General features: G+C 44.5%; 1 protein-coding gene across 3 annotated transcripts in view; it reads right to left on the bottom strand.

Annotated features, from left to right (window-relative positions):
• Window positions 1-20,901, bottom strand: part of LOC126334741 (chorion peroxidase-like) — a 407,382-nt gene that overhangs the window by 115,785 nt on the left and 270,696 nt on the right. For all 3 annotated transcript variants that reach the window (XM_049997290.1, XM_049997289.1, XM_049997287.1), the window contains exons 2-3: window positions 18,132-18,274; window positions 11,730-11,880 (exon numbers count right to left, since the gene is read on the bottom strand). In XM_049997290.1, the coding sequence (XP_049853247.1) occupies window positions 11,730-11,880; window positions 18,132-18,177 (197 nt within the window). In that variant the 5' untranslated portion in view covers window positions 18,178-18,274. The remainder of the gene's footprint in view (window positions 1-11,729; window positions 11,881-18,131; window positions 18,275-20,901) is intronic.

The following is a 20,901-nucleotide window of genomic DNA, read 5'->3' as shown; positions in this document are numbered from 1 at the left end:
GACCGGTATATTTGAAGTGGCAATAAAAACTAATCGAGCAGCGACAGAAATACACCGTTTGTTGCAATATTCTTGGAACAACAGTACATTTTCAGGCGGACAAACTTTCGAAATTACAGTAGTTACAATTTTCAACAACAGATGGCGCTGCAAGTGATGTGAAAGATATGGAAGACAACGCAGTCTGTGGGTGCGCCATTCTGTACGTCGTCTTTCTGCTGTTCACAACGTGCAAGTGTGCTGTAGACAACTTGGTTTATTCCTTAGAACAGAGGATTTTTCTGGTGTTGGAATTCTACCGCCTATAACACAGTGTTGTTGCAACAAGACCAAGTTTTCAACGGAGGTTTAATGTAACCAAAGGACCGAAAAGCGATACAATAAAGGATCTGTTTGAAAAATTTCAACGGACTGGGAACGTGACGGATGAACGTGCTGGAAATGTAGGGCGACCGCGTACGGCAACCACAGAGGGCAACGCGCAGCTAGTGCAGCAGGTGATCCAACAGCGGTCTTGGGTTTCCATTCGCCGTGTTGCAGCTGCGGTCCAAATGACGCCAACGTCCACGTATCGTCTCATGCGCCAGAGTTTACACCTCTATCCATACAAAATTCAAACGCAGCAACCCCTCAGCGCCGCTGCCATTGCTGCACGAGAGACATTCGATAACGATATAGTGCACAGGATTGATGACAGCGATATGCATATGGGCAGCATATGGTTTACTGACGAAGCTTATTTTTACCTGGACGGCTTTGTCAATAAACAGAACTGGCGCATGTGGGGAACCGAAAAGCCCCATGTTGCAGTCCCATCGTCACTACATCCTCAAAAAGTACTGGTCTGGGCCGCCATTTCTTCCAAAGGTATCATTGGCCCATTTTTCAGATCCGAAACGATTACTGCATCACGCTATCTGGACATTCTTCGTGAATTTGTGGCGGTACAAACTGCCTTAGACGACACTGCGAACACCTCGTGGTTTATGCAAGATGGTGCCCGGCCACATCGCACGGCCGACGTCTTTAATTTCCTGAATGAATATTTCGATGATCGTGTGATTGCTTTGGGCTATCCGAAACGTACAGGAGGCGGCGTGCGTGGATTGGCCTCCCTATTCGCCAGACATGAACCCCTGTGACTTCTTTCTGTGGGGACACTTGAAGGACCAGGTGTACCGCCAGAATCCAGAAACAATTGAACAGCTGAAGCAGTACATCTCATCTGCATGTGAAGCCATTCCGCCAGACACGTTGTCAAAGGTTTCGGGTAATTTCATTCAGAGACTACGCCATATTATTGCTACGCATAGTGGATATGTGGAAAATATCGTACTATAGAGTTTCCCAGACCGCAGCGCCATCTGTTGTTGACAATTGTAACTACTGTAATTTCGAAAGTTTGTATGCCTGAAAATGTACTGTTGTCCCAAGCATATTGCAACAAACGGTGTGTTTCTATCGCTGCTCGTTTAGTTTGTATTGCCGTTTCAAATATACCGGTCATTTTTGAAACACCACACACACACACACACACACACACACACACACACACACACACACACACACACACACATATATATATATATATATATATATATATATATATATATATATATATATATATATATATATCGGTTTCCCTAGGTTGTGAAGCAAAGGGCACAACTGGCGATCCCCTCCCAAATTTTCCCTACACGGAATCCTTCAATCCATTCCCAATTCGCTGTGATTCGACTAAGAAGCACTGAGTTCTAAAACAGATTCATTACGAATATTCGATTGTAATTTTCTGAAGCACGCAGGACGCTTACTTATAGAAAGAGCTCAAGTTAACCACACATTTTCTCGAAAGTGACAAACTTTTGTATTCGTACAATAGTTTCACTTAGAGGTAGCACTGAACATAATTATGCAATTAGAAGCTTTTACTTGTACGTCTAAACAAATGGCAGACATCCAGTGGAACAGGAATATCCGTTCATGTAGGGCACGATTTGTTTTTTTCTGTATACATGTTGTCATGCACGATTTTTAAATTTGATTCCCGAGAAGCGCTGATAACAGCAGCTCTCTTTTTGTTGTTCGCCAATTTGTATCACTAATTAGCCGAATATCGCTTAATGGACAGTTGGACAGTTACAATGGATTCTCCACCCTGTACGTGTGTCAATGTTTCTACTGTAGTACTTGATGGACACTGATGTCTGCGTAGTACTGGGAATGTGTGACGTAAGCTGACATAGAGGTTAACCAGCAGTAATTTAAAATAGGAAACAGTATACAGCTTTACAATAATGAAGCTTAGTTTACGTTGTTGGGCACAACAGAGAAAGTTAACTGACATTACTTCGTCCACGGCACGCGCATATGCAAAATGAGATCGGTTCTCTCAAACTGCATCTCAGTTACTCTAGTTTTTATTGAAATGCGTTTTGAATGTTATTCAATTATCACAGAGTGCTGCAAGGGCTTATTTGATTTATAATTATTTTTTTTAAAAAATGGCTCTTAGTACTATGGGACTTAACATCTGAGGTCATCAGTCCCCTAGAACTTAGAACTACTTAAACCTAACTAACCTAAGGACATCACACACATCCATGCCCGAGGCAGGATTCGAACCTGTGACCGTAGCCGTCGCGTGGTTCCGGACATGCGTGCAGGGTTGCCACAACTTGCAAAGAAACTCAGTCTCGTTACTTTCTTGTCGCACCTAGTATATCACAGCAAGTCGGCCATATTTTCTGAAAGTCCTTCCTAAAGTAACCGTTACCAGAGACTAAGGCAGAATATGAAAGATAAGATATCTATTTTGTTTCAATCACAGATCGCCACTGCACCTCTTGGCTTCATCTCACCCCTCTCGCAGATGCTGAAATGATATTTCTGTAATTGCAGGCCGTATTGAGCCTGTAAGCAACCATTAATATGCAGATGTCAGGTACTTGCCTGCATCAGTCATATCTAACAACACTGGCCAGCGTATACGGTGTTAGTTTCAACATTATCTCTGAAAGGCAGTCTGAAAAGCCCACCAGAATATCAAATATCAAACTGCATGCCTGTGAGATCTCTCACATCTAAAAATTATTTTTTATCACATTTCTTAGTTATGAAGCATTAAAGAGTAACTTTTATTACACGTTGTATTTGCATTCACGAATAGTCGAGCGGTATGCACACCAGCTGGTGCATTTCGTCGTCAACATTCCAGAGTACAGTCTCAAACTGCAGCCACGAGCATTTGTATGAGATCGGATATATGAATGGCCATTGTGTGTGACTTCCAGACAAACGATTGTGAACCATCAAGATTTGTCCTTGGTGGGATTAGCCTCGTGAAATATCTATTTGAAAGACATGGCTCCGATTTTAGTGCCTTCATATGCGGTCTCTGCTTGAAGAGGGGCAGGGGGCAAGGCAGGAGCCAGCTGCCTCCACCACCTCCCTCTCCCAGCAAAAGAAAATGATCTTTACATATCGAACTTGCGTGCTGCCACTCTACAAAGACAAATGTATTAGGCAATTATCACTCTGAAGCAAGGAGGAGCGCCGGCCGAAGTAGCCGTGCGGTTCTAGGCGCTGCAGTCCGGAACCGCGAGATCGCTACGGTCGCAGGTTCGAATCCTGCCTCGGGCATGGATGTGTGTGATGTCCTTAGGTTAGTTAGGTTTAAGTAGTTCTAAGTTCTAGGGGACTGATGACCTCAGATGTTGAAGTCCCATAGTGCTCAGAACCATTTGAACCATTTTTTTAAGGAGGAAAAGCCGGCCACTGTGGCCGAGCGGTTCTAGGCGCTTCAGTCCGGAACCGTGCTGCTGCTACGGTTGCAGGTTCGAATCCTCCCTCGGGCATGGATGTGTGTGATGTTCTTAGGCTAGTTAGGTTTAAGTAGTTCTAAGTCTAAGGGATTGATGACCTCAGATGTTAAGTCCCATAGTGCTCAGAGCCATTTGAACCATTTTGAAAGGCGGAGCATATAATGGATATTGACTAGGAACAAATGTCGTCACCTCTCAAAAATATTTCGTTATCACCGCGAAACTAGTATGAGTTGCCTTCGCCCGCCTCTCCACCTTGCCCATATCCTGCGCACACTCTTGACTGTGTTACTACCTTAGGAAAGGGCTCTAGTACTGGGTGGTTGAAAAGCCCAAAGATGACAACGCTACGTGATTTAGAGTGATTTTTTTCGGCTGATGTATTAGATGCTGAAGTCACTATCATTTCATCATAGCTGGCTGACCAGTATCTGTTTGTAGATCTATTTATTTATAGGTTCATTAACATTTCTGAGCGAAGTGTTTCTTGGATCTCTGAGAAATGAGGTGACGTCTCGACGCTGGGAATAACAACGCCGTGTGCGCTAATTAACGCCTGCCGCTGTGGCCGGCTAATGAGAAACGCCAGCGCCGGATTAATGAAGGAGCGGGGAACAGGCACAGCAGGGGCAAAAAAGAGGCTGCGAGCAAAGCACTGCTCTACACCCCGCAGACATTGCCGTCACTGGCTATCGGAGCGTTCTTAGCTGTTGCTCGTCTGTGCGCCTCCACTCGCTTTGACCGCCTGAGCACTGATGAATGGACATACTTTAATCTGGAAGGTCTTTCTTGCGCGTACGTGTAACGATGAGCCGTTGCAGAACCGCAACGACCTAGATTTCGAAGACTGCATTTGATTTATTACTGTAATCAATTCAGAAAGGTCTTAAAATGTCTTCAGTAGGATTCCACCTCCCGCTTACGTCGAGATACTTATTACACTCATGCTCATAAATTAAGGATAATGCTGATATATGGTGAAAGAACGCTCTGGTGGGCGGTTCGCGGGTTTATATCACCTCGCGGTATGACCATGCGGTGCATTTGACCTGCGGTCGTCGCCCGATGGCGCTGGCAGCAGAACACACAGAGGTGTGTTGGTGCATGTCAGAGTACGGTGCTGTGAGTAAGTGTGCACACGTTTTCACACGTGTTTTGTATCACATGTGTTTCGGGACAGTTTTCTCAACGTATCACCAATTTCGTAGACTTACAGATCTGTGTCGTGTGTGTTCCCTATGTGTCTATGCTATTAGCGACAGTTTTGTGTAGAGCCATGTTATGTGGCACCACATTCAGCAATTATCCTTAATTTATGAGCAGGGGTGTAAATGAATATCGTGTACCAAATAGCCTGGTGCAAGTCTTACGACTCGACACCACTTGTACTGTTTACGTGTCAGTTTCTTGCTTATTTGGTCTCATACAGCTGACGGCACCCATAAAACTACAACGTTTTCACAGGGATTCGAACACAGGACTCTTCATCATTTAACTGAAACGCTAACTGCGAGACCACAATGTGGGTCGTCGAGATAATTAGATAGCGATTTTTTAGTTTTGACGAGTATCAAGGGGAAAAAAGAAGCAAGAGACGGCCTTCCCTGACCTTTTGTGACGCGACTAAGGCATTGCTGTCGATAAAGGCATGTAGTTGGTACTCCAGATGTGTTAACTTCTAAAGAGGGTAGCAGAAGGCAATACATTATACACGCTTACAAAAAAAAACCAAGGCATGATGAAGGGGAGTATAATATAAAAAAATACATCAACTTGTTAAGGATCGAGTGTGATGAAAAAAAAGGGTCGCTTAACATAGAAAAAACATAAAACGGGAACGCTGTTCCGCACAAATATACTGACGGAAAAAATCGTACCACCAATAAGCAGTTATGAGACATAGCGACATATACGAAAGTTGGTAGGCGTGTTTCTACATCTGAAAGATTGTTCAAATTTTGAGCGAGTCGCCTAAGAGTGGCGCTAGTATCGCCACTACGACGATGCAAATCAGGTTTGCTTTAAATACACCCTGTAACGGTCGTGAGCGTTAGTTACCTTTGAGATAGGGCGTGGTGGAAGTTAGTCAAGCCCATCTTCAAAGCGACAAAGAAGCCATTATCAATACTTCACTAAGTTTGGACGAAGTCATTTAACAGGGTTACGAGAAGTTGGATGTTCCTTCCGCGATATTACAGAAAGACCTGGAAGAAATGTAGCCACCGTTCAAGTTGATGTATAGAAGTGGCAACGGTGGTTACGGGAATGTACAGTTGCAAGAAGACCGGGCGACGGACGGCCACGTGGCACTACCGAGAGGGAAGACCATCATCTTCGGCGAATGGCTTTGGCGCATCGTCTGCATCTGTAGCAGCAATTTGAGCAGCAATAACCACCGTCACATAACGAACTGTTACAGATTAGTTACCTCAAGGACAGCTCTGAGCCTGATGCCCCGCAGCCTGCATTCCACTGATTCCAAACAACCGTCATTTGCATCTTCAGAGGCGTCAAGCGACAGCTCATTGGTGGGTGGGGTGGAGGTCTGCTGTGTTTTCTGATGAAAGCCGGTTGTGCCTCGGTGCCAGTGATGGCAGTGAGAAGGGCAGTTGAGAGCATGCAACCAACCGTCTGCGTACCAGACATACTGGATATGCACCTTGAGTTATGGTCTGGGGTCCGATTTCCATATGAGGGTAACAGCACTCTCGTGGTTATCCGACGTACCCTGATTCCAAGTCTGATGTGAATCTGGTAATTCGACCTATTGTGGTGGTATTCATGAACAGCTTTCAAATGGCTCTGAGCTCTGACTTAACTTCTGAGGTCATCAGTCCCCTAGAACTTAGAACTACTTAAACCTAACTAACCTAAGGACATCACACACATCCATGCCCGAGGCAGGATTCGAACCTGAACAGCTTTCCAGGGGTTGTTTTCCAGCAGGATAACGCTCGCCCATATACCGCTGTTGTAACCCAACGTGCTCTACAAGTGTGTAAATGTTGTCTTGGTCTGCTCTATTACCAGCTCTCTCTCAATCAGGCACATGTGGGACATCATCGGACGATAACTTCAGCGTCCTCCACAAACAACATTAAGCGTCCCTGTACTGACCAACCAAGCGCAAAAGCCATGGAATTCCAACCTAGAACCTGACACCCGTCACCTCTACAACGTTTGCATGCTTGCATTCTTCAGTCTGGCGGTTAAACTGGTTATTAATGTACTAGCATTTCACATTTGCAATGACTTATCCCGCACTTACATTAACCTGTGATATTTCAATGTTAATCACTTAAACATGTTATCTAGACAAAAGTACACCCGAAATACCATTACTCTGTAGTAATTATTTTTTGGTGTTGCGATTTTTTCCCTTCAGTGTAGCTCATCTTCGGATGCACAGCTTCTTTGTAAATTACAAACCAAATTTGTTGATTTGATATAACATAAACAATCTCGCAAAGCTGGTGACAATGGTGGCAAGGGTGTACGTAGGAGGACTGTGAGCAAAGACAAGCCAGTGACGTGTCCTATGGAACAGGGGCTGAATTATTCGGTATTGAGGATATTCGTCCAAAAGAGGAGCCCCATATCGTCGAGGCTTCCTTCTCATGGTATGACATTATCATATGTTGTACTGGCAAGGATGTCATTACTATAGACTTGCGCAATCAAAGTTCTACAATGGAAGACAGAAAGGCTAATGTGCCGTATGACTATTGGTGACTGGTTTAAAATTCGCCCCATATCAAAGGATTCTACCATATTGAAAGTTACATCGGTACATCTTTTGGTCAGTACTGTCCTCCACTGCGTTCGGGAAGTCATTTTGTTGCGTTTCGTTTCCTAGTCCTCCGTCAAAGGCTTGTATTGCTGCAATGCAACATATTTCTTCGAAAGGAATAACAATTGTAATAATAATACTGGACAATCGTTTATGGTACAGGCGTGAATAGGTAAAATGGAGTTATGATAAGGATTCATTATGAAGTGACCTCTGGCTTTTCGATACATTCATGCGTATATCAGAATACAGTGTACGAGTACATTATCTAACCATCTATAGCCTGATTGACTTCACTGTGATACGCGCACGAACGTATCGATAAATAAATGATCATTGCATCACGATTCTTTAATATACCCTATAAGTTCAAAAGTATCCGGACAGACATATGTAATGCGGAAGTGACCACTAGACGCCACGAGAAGTGGAACTGCCAGTATAGAAGGAGACGAGGAGTACTGCCAGTAGGTAAGCAGTAACAGCTGAGTGGCTCAGTCAGGGGAGCTCAGTCACTTCCAACGTGGCCCAGTCACTTGAGTAATAAATCCATCGGGAACATCTAAAACTACCCAAGTCGATAGTTGATGAAATGCCAAGGAACAACCACAGGTAGAGCGAAAGAAGGCAGATCTCATAAACTGATGGACAGGAACCGTTTAGCATTGCGGAGGATGGCTGGAAAAAAAAATCGCATGACAACAGCGGAATTAATAATTTGATTAGAAGTGCTACGAGGAATCCACCTAAGCTGGAGGGCCAAATAAACTGGTATAGTCATGCGTATTCAAATACCGGAAGAATACGGCGCTGCGGTAGACAACGCCTATATAGGACAACAAGTTGTTAAACCGGTTACTGCTGCTACAATGACAAGTCATCAAGATTTAAGTGAATTTGAACGTGGTGTTATAGTCGTCCCACTAGCGATGAGACACAGCGTCTTCGAGATAACGATGACGTGGGGGTTTTCCCGTACGACCATTTCCAGCACCACTGGACTGTTGATGACTGGAAACGTGTTGTCTGGTCGGACGAGTCTCGTTTCAAATTGTATCGAGCGGATGGACGTGTACGGTTATGGAGACAACCTCATGAATCCATGGACCCTGCGTATCAGCAGGAGACTGTTCAAGCTGGTGGAAGCTCTGTAATGGTTGGGGCGTGTGCAGTTGGAGTGATATGGGACCCCTGATACGTCTACATACGACTCTGACACGTACGTAAGTATTCTGCTTGATCACCTGCATGCATTGTGAATTCCGACAGATGTGAACAATTCCAGCAGGACAATGCGACACCCCACAAGTCCAGATTTGCTACGGAGTGACTCCAGGAAGACTCTTCTGAGTTTAAACACTTCCACTGGCCACCAGACTCCTCAGACATGAACATTACTGAGCATATCTGGAATGCCTTGGAACGTGCAGTTCTTACGGATTTACACGCTAATCCTGCAAGAATGAAAGTGTCAATTCCCTCTATAAATACTTCAGACAAAGGTATCGAGTTCGAGTCCCGGTCTGGCACACAGTTTTAATCTGCCAGGAAGTTTCACATCAGCACACACTCCGCTGCAGAGTGAAAATCTCATTCTGGACTTCAGACCTAGTCGAGTACATGCCACGTCGTGTAGCGTCACTTCTGCGTGCTAGGGGGGTGCTACACGATATCAGGCAGGTGTACCAGTTTCTTTGGCTCTTCAGTGTGTTAGAATGACTGTACGTAGGAAGTTAAAAAAAACGGGGTACAATGGTCGAACAACTCCTTTTAAGGCACACACTTCTGTAATAAATGTTAAGCGACGTTTGACACCGTGTATAGAGTGACATCAGTGGACAGTGGATGACCGGAAAGAAGTGATTTGTAGAGGTGAATCACACTACATGAAATGGTGTGAGTTTTACGAGTGCAGGCAGAATTTTACCTGCCATCATGTTTAATGCCAATAGTGAACTACCGAGGAAGTGACGTTACGGTTAGGGGTGTTATTCGTGGTTAGTGTGTGCCCACCCTTATTGTACCTAAGAAAATCCTGAATGCAGATAAATATAAACCCAGATTACAACATTGTGTACTGCTTACAGTAGAGGAACAGTTCGGAGACGATGATTGTTCATTTCAGCATGAGACAGCACTCTGTCATAAGACAGCAAGAGTGAGCCAATGGTTTGTGGACCTTGACGTTCTTGAAAGGGACTGGCCTGCCACTTTGGGGATGAGTCAGAACATCGACTTCACTGCACGCCCCAGCGTCCTACATCATCTTCTCTGGTTTCGGCCCTTAAGGGGGGGGGGGGGGGGGGGGAAGGACGTTAAACGGGCCGTCTTGGAGCAGGAGAGACACCACAGGACTTTTTAATTCCCACTGTCTATACTTCTACGAATAAATTCATAAAACTTTGTCAGCATGACCAGGAAGGATTCAGTATTCACACTCATAGGAGTGGAGGTTCAAAAACATAACAAAATCAATTTAGTTTTACATGTGAAAGTTCATCATTTTTTCACTTACTATTGGCTGCGTTTGTTGCTGTACGTACACGTTTCTTCATAAGTAAGAGAGATTCTTCGATGAATTTTGCACAGCATACAAACCATACTTACAGGTGTATGAAACTCTAGAAATTACTTAATTAATAAAAAAATGAAGGTGCTGTTACATTTTAAACTTCATGTTTAGAAAAAACTCAAATTTTGTAGTTAATTACCTCAATTTTTACCACAGTTTTCAATAGATTTGGAAAATTCTACAGTTTCATTCACCTGTAAGTATTGTTTGTATGCTGTGCAACATTCATCGAAGTATCTCCCTTACTTATGAAGAGAAGTGTACTTATAGCGACAAATGCAGCCAATGGTAAGTGAAAAAAGGTCAAATTTCAAATGTAAAAAAAATATTTTCTCATATTTTTGAACTTCCACTTCTATGAGTGTAAATCCTGAATCCTTTCTCGTCGTTGTGACGAAGTTTTACGAATTTGTTCGTAAAAGTATAGACAGTGGAAATCAAAATGTCCTGTGGTGCCTCTCCTGCTCCAAGTCGTCCCGTTTGACGGCCTGCCCCCCTTAAGGAGGAATGAGGTCCCACTCTTCTACAGACACTCAGACGTCCAATTGAAAGCGTCCTCAACAGAGCTCAGTCTGTCATAATAGCAGCGAAGAATGGATTCACGCCATATTGACGTCCACTAATAGATGTTCACAATAAATTTGATCAGGTACTGTACCTCACGATGTGCGTCCCATTATGATTTCCACCCTGCCGCCTTACTGGGTACCGTCGCTAGTCGCGTCGGGCGCTCACGAATGGCTTGTTAAACTCTGAACCTCTATTTTTCGAAATAAAGGAAAGATAAAAAAAGAGAAAACATTGTTGGGGGCTTCGTAGTAAAGCATCATTCCGTGCATCTAGATGTGTACTACTAACGTGTGGAACATGAGCGAAATGTGTGGTTCTCTGGATGTACGTTCTCCTTGTTAACGAATGATGTATTTTAGAATGAGATTTTCACTCTGCAGCGGAGTGTGCGCTGACATGAAACTTCCTGGCAGATTAAAACTGTGTGCCGGACCGAGACTGGAACTCGGGACCTTTGCCTTTCGCGGGCAAGTGCCCTACCAACTGAGCTACCCGAGCACGACTCACTCCCCGTCCTCACACCTTTACTTGTGCCAGTACCTCGTCTCCTACCTTCCAAACTTTACAGAAGCTGTGAGGACGGGTCGTGAGTCGTGAGTCGTGCTTGGGTGGCTCAGTTGGTTCTGCCGGCACGGTAGCTCAGCGTGTTCGGTCAGAGGGTTTAGCTACCCTCTGTAATAAAAAAAAAAACTGAGTGAACGATTCAACGAACAACCTGAACGGGTGTTACGAGGCGTCCGCCCCGATCATATACAACGAACAAAATGGAACAAAATGAGATCAACAAAGAATTAAAAAAAAAAAAAAAAGATGGTGGAGCACTTGCCCGCGAAAGGCAAAGGTCCCGAGTTCGAGTCTCGGTCGGGCACACAGTTTTAATCTGCCAGGAAGTTTCATATCTATGATGTATTTTGTTGCATACCGTCGGGTGAAGTGAGAAGGCGAGCTGTGAGAGGAGAGGAGAGGGGCTCACCTGTGGGTGTGGAGACTGCGGTTGGCGAGCAGCTCGGCCGCGGCCTCCATGGCGGCGTAGCCGTAGCGCGCCAGCTGCTGCGCCCGCTCGGTGGCCGGACCGCTGAACGCCGATACGTAGTGCGCCGGAGAGCCGCGCTCCACGCGCATGCCTGCCGACACACCACACGACGTAATACAACACAACACACTTGTCTAGACGCGGTGCCACAAACTGCACATGTCAGACACTCAGGTCTCTACCAAACGTACGTCGACAGAGTATCGATTTAGTTCGTGCTGTGTACCGCCGTCCACTAGAACACGCTTAAACGGTAATTAAAAGTAACACTAGAACTACGGTCCACAGCAAAACAGTATCTGTGAGCAACTGATTCGACGATGTCGCGTAGGTGAGTTGGTAGCGTGACAGACCAGAATATTTTCCTGGCGCATGAAAGGACTTTTCGGAGTTTGTAGCAATGTTCTTCTGGCAGTCTGCTTTTGCTTCGTTAGCTGCAGTAGCAAACCTATAGAATACATTTCTATAGATATGTCCGACAGAACAGAACACCTATCTATACAAACGTACCCTACTGGGTGATAAAAAAGTCAGTATAAATTTGAAAACCGAAAAAATCACGGAATAGTGTAGATAGAGAGGTACAAATTGACACACATGCTTGGAATGACATGGGGTTTTATTAGAACCAAAATAATACAAAAGATCAAAAAATGTCCGACAGATGGCGCTTCATCTGATCAGAATAGCAATAGTTAGCATAACAAAGTAAGACAAAGCAAAGATGATGCTCTTTACAGGAAATTCTCAATATGTCCACCATCATTTCTCAACAATAGCTGTAGTCGAGGAATAATGTTGTGAACAGCTCTGTAAAGCATGTCCAGAGTTATGGTGAGGCATTGGCGTCGAATGTTGTTTTTCAGCATCCCTAGAGATGTCGGTCGAGCACGATATACTTGCGACTTTAGGTAACCCCAAAGCCAATAATCGCACGGACTGATGTCTGGGGACCTGGGAGGCCAAGCATGACGAAAGTGGCGGCTGAGCACACGATCATCACCAAATGACGCGCCCAAGAGATCTTTCACGCGTCTAGCAATATGGGGTAGTTCTAATAAAACCCCATGTCATTCCAAGCATCTGTTTCAATTTTTACCTCTCTATCTACATTATTCCATGGTTTATTAAGTTATCAGATTTATACTGACCTTTTGATCACCCGGTATACGTTTGCTAATGTCAACAATAAAGCGAAAGCAGACTGCCAAAATAACACTGCTACAAACACCGGAGAGTCGTTTTACATGTCAGGAAAATGTTCTCCCATATAACATCACGAGTAAACAATTTAAAAAATTGGGTTCAAACGCGGGAACTTTGGTACTGTGATCTGACGCTCTACCGACTCACCTACGCGCGATATTCCTGGCACCCATGAAAGGCAGACTTTTCCTATGCTCCGTAGTTCTGGTTTTACTTTTAATTACCGTTTACGCATGTTCTACTGGACGACAGCACAGAGCACGAAGTAAATCGCTGTTTTGGTTGCTACTCTTTGGACAAAGAGGTGCTAGGAATAACTCTTAACTTACTCAAGAATGTACTGTTAAAAATGCTGAAATTTATAGAAAATAATGAATTTTATTTTATGATTGGTAATTAAATAACAAGTACGATATTTTATAACGTGTCAGTAATGTGGAACACTCAGATTTATTTCTTTGTTCCACGATTTTTTCTCAGAACAACAAATTATTTTTTTCTATTTGAAATTGTTCAAGGATGCAATTGTTGAAAAATATAATACATTGTTAATTCTAGAAAAAAAATGCATCTTTTATACTTTGCACTTAAATAAAATAACGTGAAATTTACAAAATTAATGTGCATTTTTAAGTACAAAACATGGTTTTAAGGAACAATGAACAGCTGCTATGATAGAATTATTATTACTATCGAAAATTCATCGATGGCACGTGTCTTTAGATACTATGGAATCAACAAAGTAGTTTTTGTCTTTTTTTAAACACAAGTTTATTTTGCATTCCTCACGTATGACGAAGGTAGGGCTATAGCCTTTTGTAGTCAGCGCGCTTGCACGTTGTTCTCTTGACATTCCCCAACGACCAGTGAGTAGCGGGATCTAGTTTCGTATCCTTTGCGGACAGCGATGATCCCTTACAACTAAGCCTATTGATTTCTATTGTATCTGTGCTAGCTGGCCTACCTCGCATTTTTGCTTCAGGACCAATTCAGTTCTAAACTACTTGTGCCTGAGTGGCAGCTGCACTTCTTCTTTGAGTGAGTTGCCTTCTCTAGAGAACCCACGAATTTATTACAGTTATATCAATCAGATTGAAAATCAAACGTAAGTACCATCGTTTCGATTTAATCTTTATAAGACACCTACCAATGTTGCTATCTACAAATCTACGTTTCCCATACCTCAGGAAATGGTACCCATTTGTGTTCTTTCTTCTTTCTGTAAAACCTCTTCGCTTCAGATTTTGGCAGCTCGCCGACAAAAGTAGACATGTAACAGACGGTACTGCTGTCTTTATACGAAATGGTGGAAATGTCCATTTTGTCAATGGAAGTGATGTATTCCTCAGAATACCCACGTAGTTCTTTCTTCAGCTGTTTTTCATTTTGAAATTAGTTTGATATTCTGTTCCTTTGGAGCCTTCCTACACGATGAATCCCTGGCTTGAATAGGTATACAACTAGGTCGACAGACGTATGATTTCCATCAAAATAGCTCTTGTAATTCTGGTCCCTGGAATATTTCTTACGAGGCAAATTACAAACTCTACATATGCCTCAATACATGGTTCGTTACTTAATCTGAATTTTGCATTATTTGCTTGCCCACCGTACATTTCAATTTTGTGTTCAAAGACTTGCACCAGGCGAACGGTCTACCCGACGGGAGGCCGTAGACACACGGCATTTCCACATCACCTGATTAAAAAACACCATAGAACACAGTTTGCTCTTTTCTGTGATGAAATATATTTATAATAAAAAAAAACTAGCATCCCCATGAACTACTGACTTCAGTTTTTTTACATGAGATAAAAGCCTTAGCCTGTTTTACTGTTACGCATGAAAGCCTCTCTTCAAAAGTAATTGACTCAAGGCCTACTTGCTACTTCTCAGCTGGGACGATATCACGAGATCGCTGGCAGAACTATTGGAACTGGAGTGTCTTGTTCTTATCTGGCAAGATACAACCAGGTCCGACAGTAATGTGCTTTCTGTCGTAACGCACAAGGGAACAGCACACTGATTCTTATAACCGTATGCCAGTCACTGGTGAGAAAAGGCATGCTACACTCCTGGAAATTGAAATAAGAACACCGTGAATTCATTGTCCCAGGAAGGGGAAACTTTATTGACACATTCCTGGGGTCAGATACATCACATGATCACACTGACAGAACCACAGGCACATAGACACAGGCAACAGAGCATGCACAATGTCGGCACTAGTACAGTGTATATCCACCTTTCGCAGCAATGCAGGCTGCTATTCTCCCATGGAGACGATCGTAGAGATGCTGGATGTAGTCCTGTGGAACGGCTTGCCATGCATTTTCCACCTGGCGCCTCAGTTGGACCAGCGTTCGTGCTGGACGTGCAGACCACCTGAGACGATGCTTCATCCAGTCCCAAACATGCTCAATGGGGGATAGATCCGGAGATCTTGCTGGCCAGGGTAGTTGACTTACACCTTCTAGAGCACGTTGGGTGGTACGGGATACATGCGGACGTGCAATGTCCTGTTGGAACAGCAAGTTCCCTTGCCGGTCTAGGAATGTTAGAACGATGGGTATGATGACGGTTTGGATGTACCGTGCACTATTCAGTGTCCCCTCGACAATCACCAGAGGTGTACGGCCAGTGTAGGAGATCGCTCCCCACACCATGATGCCGGGTGTTGGCCCTGTGTGCCTCGGTCGTATGCAGTCCTGATTGTGGCGCTCACCTGCACGGCGCCAAACACGCATACGACCATCATTGGCACCAAGGCAGAAGCGACTCTCATCGCTGAAGACGACACGTCTCCATTCGTCCCTCCATTCACGCCTGTGGCGACACCACTGGAGGCGGGCTGCACGATGTTGGGGCGTGAGCGGAAGACGGCCTAACGGTGTGCGGGACCGTAGCCCAGCTTCATGGAGACGGTTGCGAATGCTCCTCGCCGATACCCCAGGAGCAACAGTGTCCCTAATTTGCTGGGAAGTGGCGGTGCGGTCCCCTACGGCACTGCGTAGGATCCTACGGTCTTGGCGTGCATCCGTGCGTCGCTGCGGTCCGGTCCCAGGTCGACGGGCACGTGCCCCTTCCGCCGACCACTGGCGACAACATCGATGTACTGTGGAGACCTCACGCCCCACGTGTTGAGCAATTCGGCGGTACGTCCACCCGGCCTCCCGCATGCCCACTATACGCCCTGGCTCAAAGTCCGTCAACTGCACATACGGTTCACGTCCACGCTGTCGCGGAATGCTACCAGTGTTAAAGACTGCGATGGAGCTCCGTATGCCACGGCAAACTGGCTGACACTGACGGCGGTGGTGGACAAATGCTGCGTAGCTAGCGCCATTCGACGGCCAACACCGCGGTTCCTGGTGTGTCCGCTGTGCCATGCGTGTGATCATTGCTTGTACAGCCCTCTCGCAGTGTCCGGAGCAAGTACGGTGGGTCTGACATACCGGTGTCAATGTGTTCTTTTTTCCATTTCCAGGAGTGTATATTTGATTAGAACATGACAATATAAAATGATGAGAATTACTGATTTTTATATGCACTTTGGCCACGCCATGTGCTTGGATCAGAGTCGCTGGATGTCATGCCATGGACTCAAAGAGGGCTTGGATATGCTGCTGGGGAAATTCTGTCAAGCAGTCTGTAGATGTGGCCACGAAGCATCGACAGTGGTCGCAGGAGGACCAGTACAAAAAATTGCCAACTGACCACATCCAGATTTGTTTTATGTGTGCCATGGAAACATATGATCATGCTGAATAAGGAGGTAGTGGTGCCCATGGTTCTTTGAAGGAGACTTACATATTCATCACTACTTGTGGCTGGTTATCGTTCATCTGAAAAGTGGCATGTGTAGTTGCCTGCAGGAGGGGAAGTCTATAGGGTTCTAAAATCTCCCTGATGTAGTCATTGCTGTTCAGATGGCGCACAGCATGTAGGAGATGAGATTGGATGTTATAACCAATGGTGCCTCAAATCATCACAATTTACATTTCTCCACTACACCCCTCAACAATTCTGTCTGCCGGATTGTCTTCACCACAGTAGTATCCAATGCTTACAGGATCATCTCTACATTTTGACACACACCAGCACGTCTGTGACGATATTAAAGTGCCCAGTGCAGCGTGAAGCGTTGGTGGTTTCTGGTCAATGGACAGACAGCTTCAAACTGTTGATGCAGACATGTCTGCACCTGCACATGCTCCAACATCGATGCAACATGTGCACAAAGCTGTTCTGGAAGTAATGAATCACGTGGATAAGATGGTGGTCATCCTGCACTGCGGTCATATTGTGTGGTCCAGTCCCCACTCAGTCTATGTACGATCCTCTTCTATCTATAGGTTCCACACATACACCACTGTCATTGCAGCGTGTCCTGTATGAACTGCAGTATCATACTATGACAAACTTCTTTCCTGGAGACCAAAATTGTGCCCCTTTAGAACTCACGCACATGCTAATATTGTGTCCATTCGCGTCTACAAGGCATATAGACATTAAAATAAATAATAATGTCGTGTAACGAGGGCCTCCCGTCGGGTAGACTGCTCGCCTGGTGCAAGTCTTTCGATTTGTTGCCACTTCGACGACTTGCGCGTCGATGGGGATGAAATGATGATGATGACAACACAACACCCAGTCCATGAGCGGAGAAAATCTCCGACCCAGCCGGGAATCGAACCCGGGGCCTTAGGATTGACAGTCTGTCGCGCTGACCACTCAGCTACCGGGGGCGGATATAGACATTTACTTACATGTTTTCACTTAGTTTCATGGCTCTGCAACAACTGAGGCTGGTGGTAAACTACCTGTCTGGTCATAAGCCATATTCCTGCAATTTTAATCACTTATGGTTCGAGTCTGCTATACATCCCCAGATTTTGTGGTCACTGAGAACTTGAGGCGCTGCAACTTTTGCAGACAGTAGTGTGCGACACAAACATAACGGTAGACAATGCATACATCCATTACACTCACCCACACTCAAAAAAGTACAAATGAAAGACAACTTCTCCATGTCCACACAGAAAGTGTCGTTGTGCACTACAGAAGAAAACCCTTTCGACTAGTTGGCTGAAGCTGCCCCCTTTACTTTTCACTGGCTGGATCTTTGGTACTGACCCATGCGGTAGAGGCTGGGCTCTCGTTGCTGAACGAGGTAGCGCATGCGGCTGAGTCCCACGTCCGCGGCGCGCTGCACCGCCTCCCGCGGGAACGCCACCTCCTCCGCCCCCGCTGCTGCCACCAGCAGCAGCACCAGCAACCTGCAACACAGCGTGCTGTGCTCAACAAGTAGCAGACCACCTCAACAGAATATGTCGGTCTCTCTTTTAACCTTGTACTCGTTTTAAGAATAAGGCAAAGTGGGGGATTTATTTATTTATAATATGGCACACATCATGATGCATATATAAATAAATGTGGTTCATATGCACATCTATATACTATCTACCAAACATAGTTACAAATTAACATCCAAGCTTATATTCAATCATCTCATCTGTTGCTGCAAGGAAATCGTTGAACGATCCCTTGTAGGTTTGATATGGACATCCTTCCACCATGTGTCAGGTTATTTGCTTCCTTCTTCACTTCTGTACATGACTTGTGCTTATTCAGGTTAACGCCATCTATTCTTCACGTGATTGGTTGAAACCAGGAAGCTTATTTGCGATCATCGAGCTTTGACATTGTGGTGGATAGTGCTCTTACCGTTGTTGTTGCCAGAGATTGTCAATGCAAAGTTTGAGTTTATCAGTTCTTTAGCACTGAATAGTGATGGTCTCCCTGATACGGGAGTCTTCCGTGATCCAGGTCAGCTAGGTCATCATTGTTAATTGTTAATCTTGTGGTGCCAATGCTTTATAAGGAGAGCATTTTCTTCTCCAGCAATGGTGTGTGGCGCAAGGAGGGCAGCCATGTCATAGGGGTGGACTTTATTGTGCCACTATAGTGCCCGTGATGTCATTGAGTACCACATCAATTTTATTCATATGTGAGCTATTAATCCGTACAGGGATGCAGTATTTCACCAAAGAATACATGAGCCCAACTCCAGATGTATTAAGCATATATGACTTGGAACCCAAGTAGGGAAACAGTGTGCCCTTAAGGAAAAATTCTTTAATATAACAGTTTTTAGCAAGTAACTTAAAATAAACTGAATGTGAGATTGCTGTATTTTCTCTACATTTATTGTAGTAAATATATTTAAAGAAACAAACAGTACAATGAAGATTAACTCTAAATATCACAAAGATGCAAGTGCACAATATTTCCCACCACATGGGTTATGGCCAAAAGAAGAATAAGAGACAAGATACACTATCTGATCAAAAGTATTTGGACATTATTATTGGACATTAATATGGGGTGTGTCCACCTTTCGTCTTTCTGACGGCATGAACTCTGTTGGAGACACTTTCAGTGACGTGCCTGACTGTAAGTGGAGGAATGCCAGCCATGTCTTGCTCAGGAACCGAAACTACCGACGTTAGCGATGTTGGACGCTTGGGTCTGGAGCAAAGTTGACCATATAACTAATCTCAAAGGTTTTCCGTTCGGTTCAAGTTGGGACTCCGGGCAGGCTAGCCCAATTCAGGTATTTTTCTGTTCACAAACTATTGCCTCATAGAAGCTGCTTTGTGACAGGGTTCATTGTCATGCTGATATGAACAATCTTCATCTCTGAACTGTCCCTCTAGTGAACGCAGGACACGATTTGGTAGTCTATGTTTGTATTCTTCTGCATTTAGGATTTTTCTTAAGAGCAGTAAGCGAGGTGGGGCACAACGTTACCACGAAAAGCACCTCTTACCGTAACAACAACTCCTCAGTATTTCACTGTTGGCACTAAACATGATGGCAGGTAACATTCTGCTGGCATTCGTCAACCCCACATCATACCATGGAGTTGCCGTAGGGCGTAGGGTGATCCAGCACTACAAATCATTTCCAGTGATCCACTGCCCAGTGATGTCTCTCTTTACAGCACATCAAGCGTTGCTTAGCATTGACTACAGGAATTAGTGGTTTGTGAGCATTTGCTTGACCATTGTACCCCATACTTCTTAGCTCCCTACACACAGCCATTGTAATGGAAGGATTGGCCAAAGCACTTTGAAAGTCATGAGTTATTACTTGCATTTATTTCATACGACTTCTTTACAATCATTCTCGACAATGCTCAACGGTTCCTGTCCATCAGTTAATGAGATCTGCCTTGACTTGTTTTAGCTGCACCATCACATCATCAGCTGTCGACTATGGCAGATTTTGGGAGGTTGAACTGTCCCTTATGAATGTGTTGCTTAGGTGACATCCAATGACTAGTCCACATTCAAAGTCACTGAGCTCTGTTGACCAACACATTCTGTTGTTACTAATTTTCTACTGACAACACATCAGTCCTTGTTTCCTTTTATGCTGGCAGGTTCGTCTCTCCTGACATTTAGTACTCCACTCTGCATAATCTAGTGCGTCCCCATACATTTGATCAGATATTTTACGAATGCAAAGAATTATATATAAGAGAAAACAGTGAAATCACAAGACTCAACCTTACTGGAAAGGTTTGTACTTAAAGCATCTACTTTGAAGGGACTGAAAATACAGTTTTCGCTATACGACTCTGGCTGTTTTCTGTTATAAATAAAAAGCAGAGTGTATAAGTATGTGTATGACCAATATCTCTTCCCAAACCACAGATTGGCAGAGAAAGAGCAAGCTACACCAGTATCAGCATTGTGAGGTTTATAACCTCCTAGCTCCGATAGAAGAGGAGATATCGGCAAAAACGCGTTTTTTCCAGCCCCTGGCGCATAGGCTGCCTGCTTGAGAAGCAGATTCTGTTGAAAGAGTATAACCTGATTTTCAGGGCAGCCTACATGCC

This window comes from Schistocerca gregaria, chromosome 2, assembly GCF_023897955.1.
Source record: "Schistocerca gregaria isolate iqSchGreg1 chromosome 2, iqSchGreg1.2, whole genome shotgun sequence".
Classification (NCBI taxonomy): domain Eukaryota; kingdom Metazoa; phylum Arthropoda; class Insecta; order Orthoptera; family Acrididae; genus Schistocerca; species Schistocerca gregaria.
The sequence above is the reverse complement of the archived record's forward strand: the minus strand, read 5'-3'. Positions and strand labels throughout refer to the sequence as shown.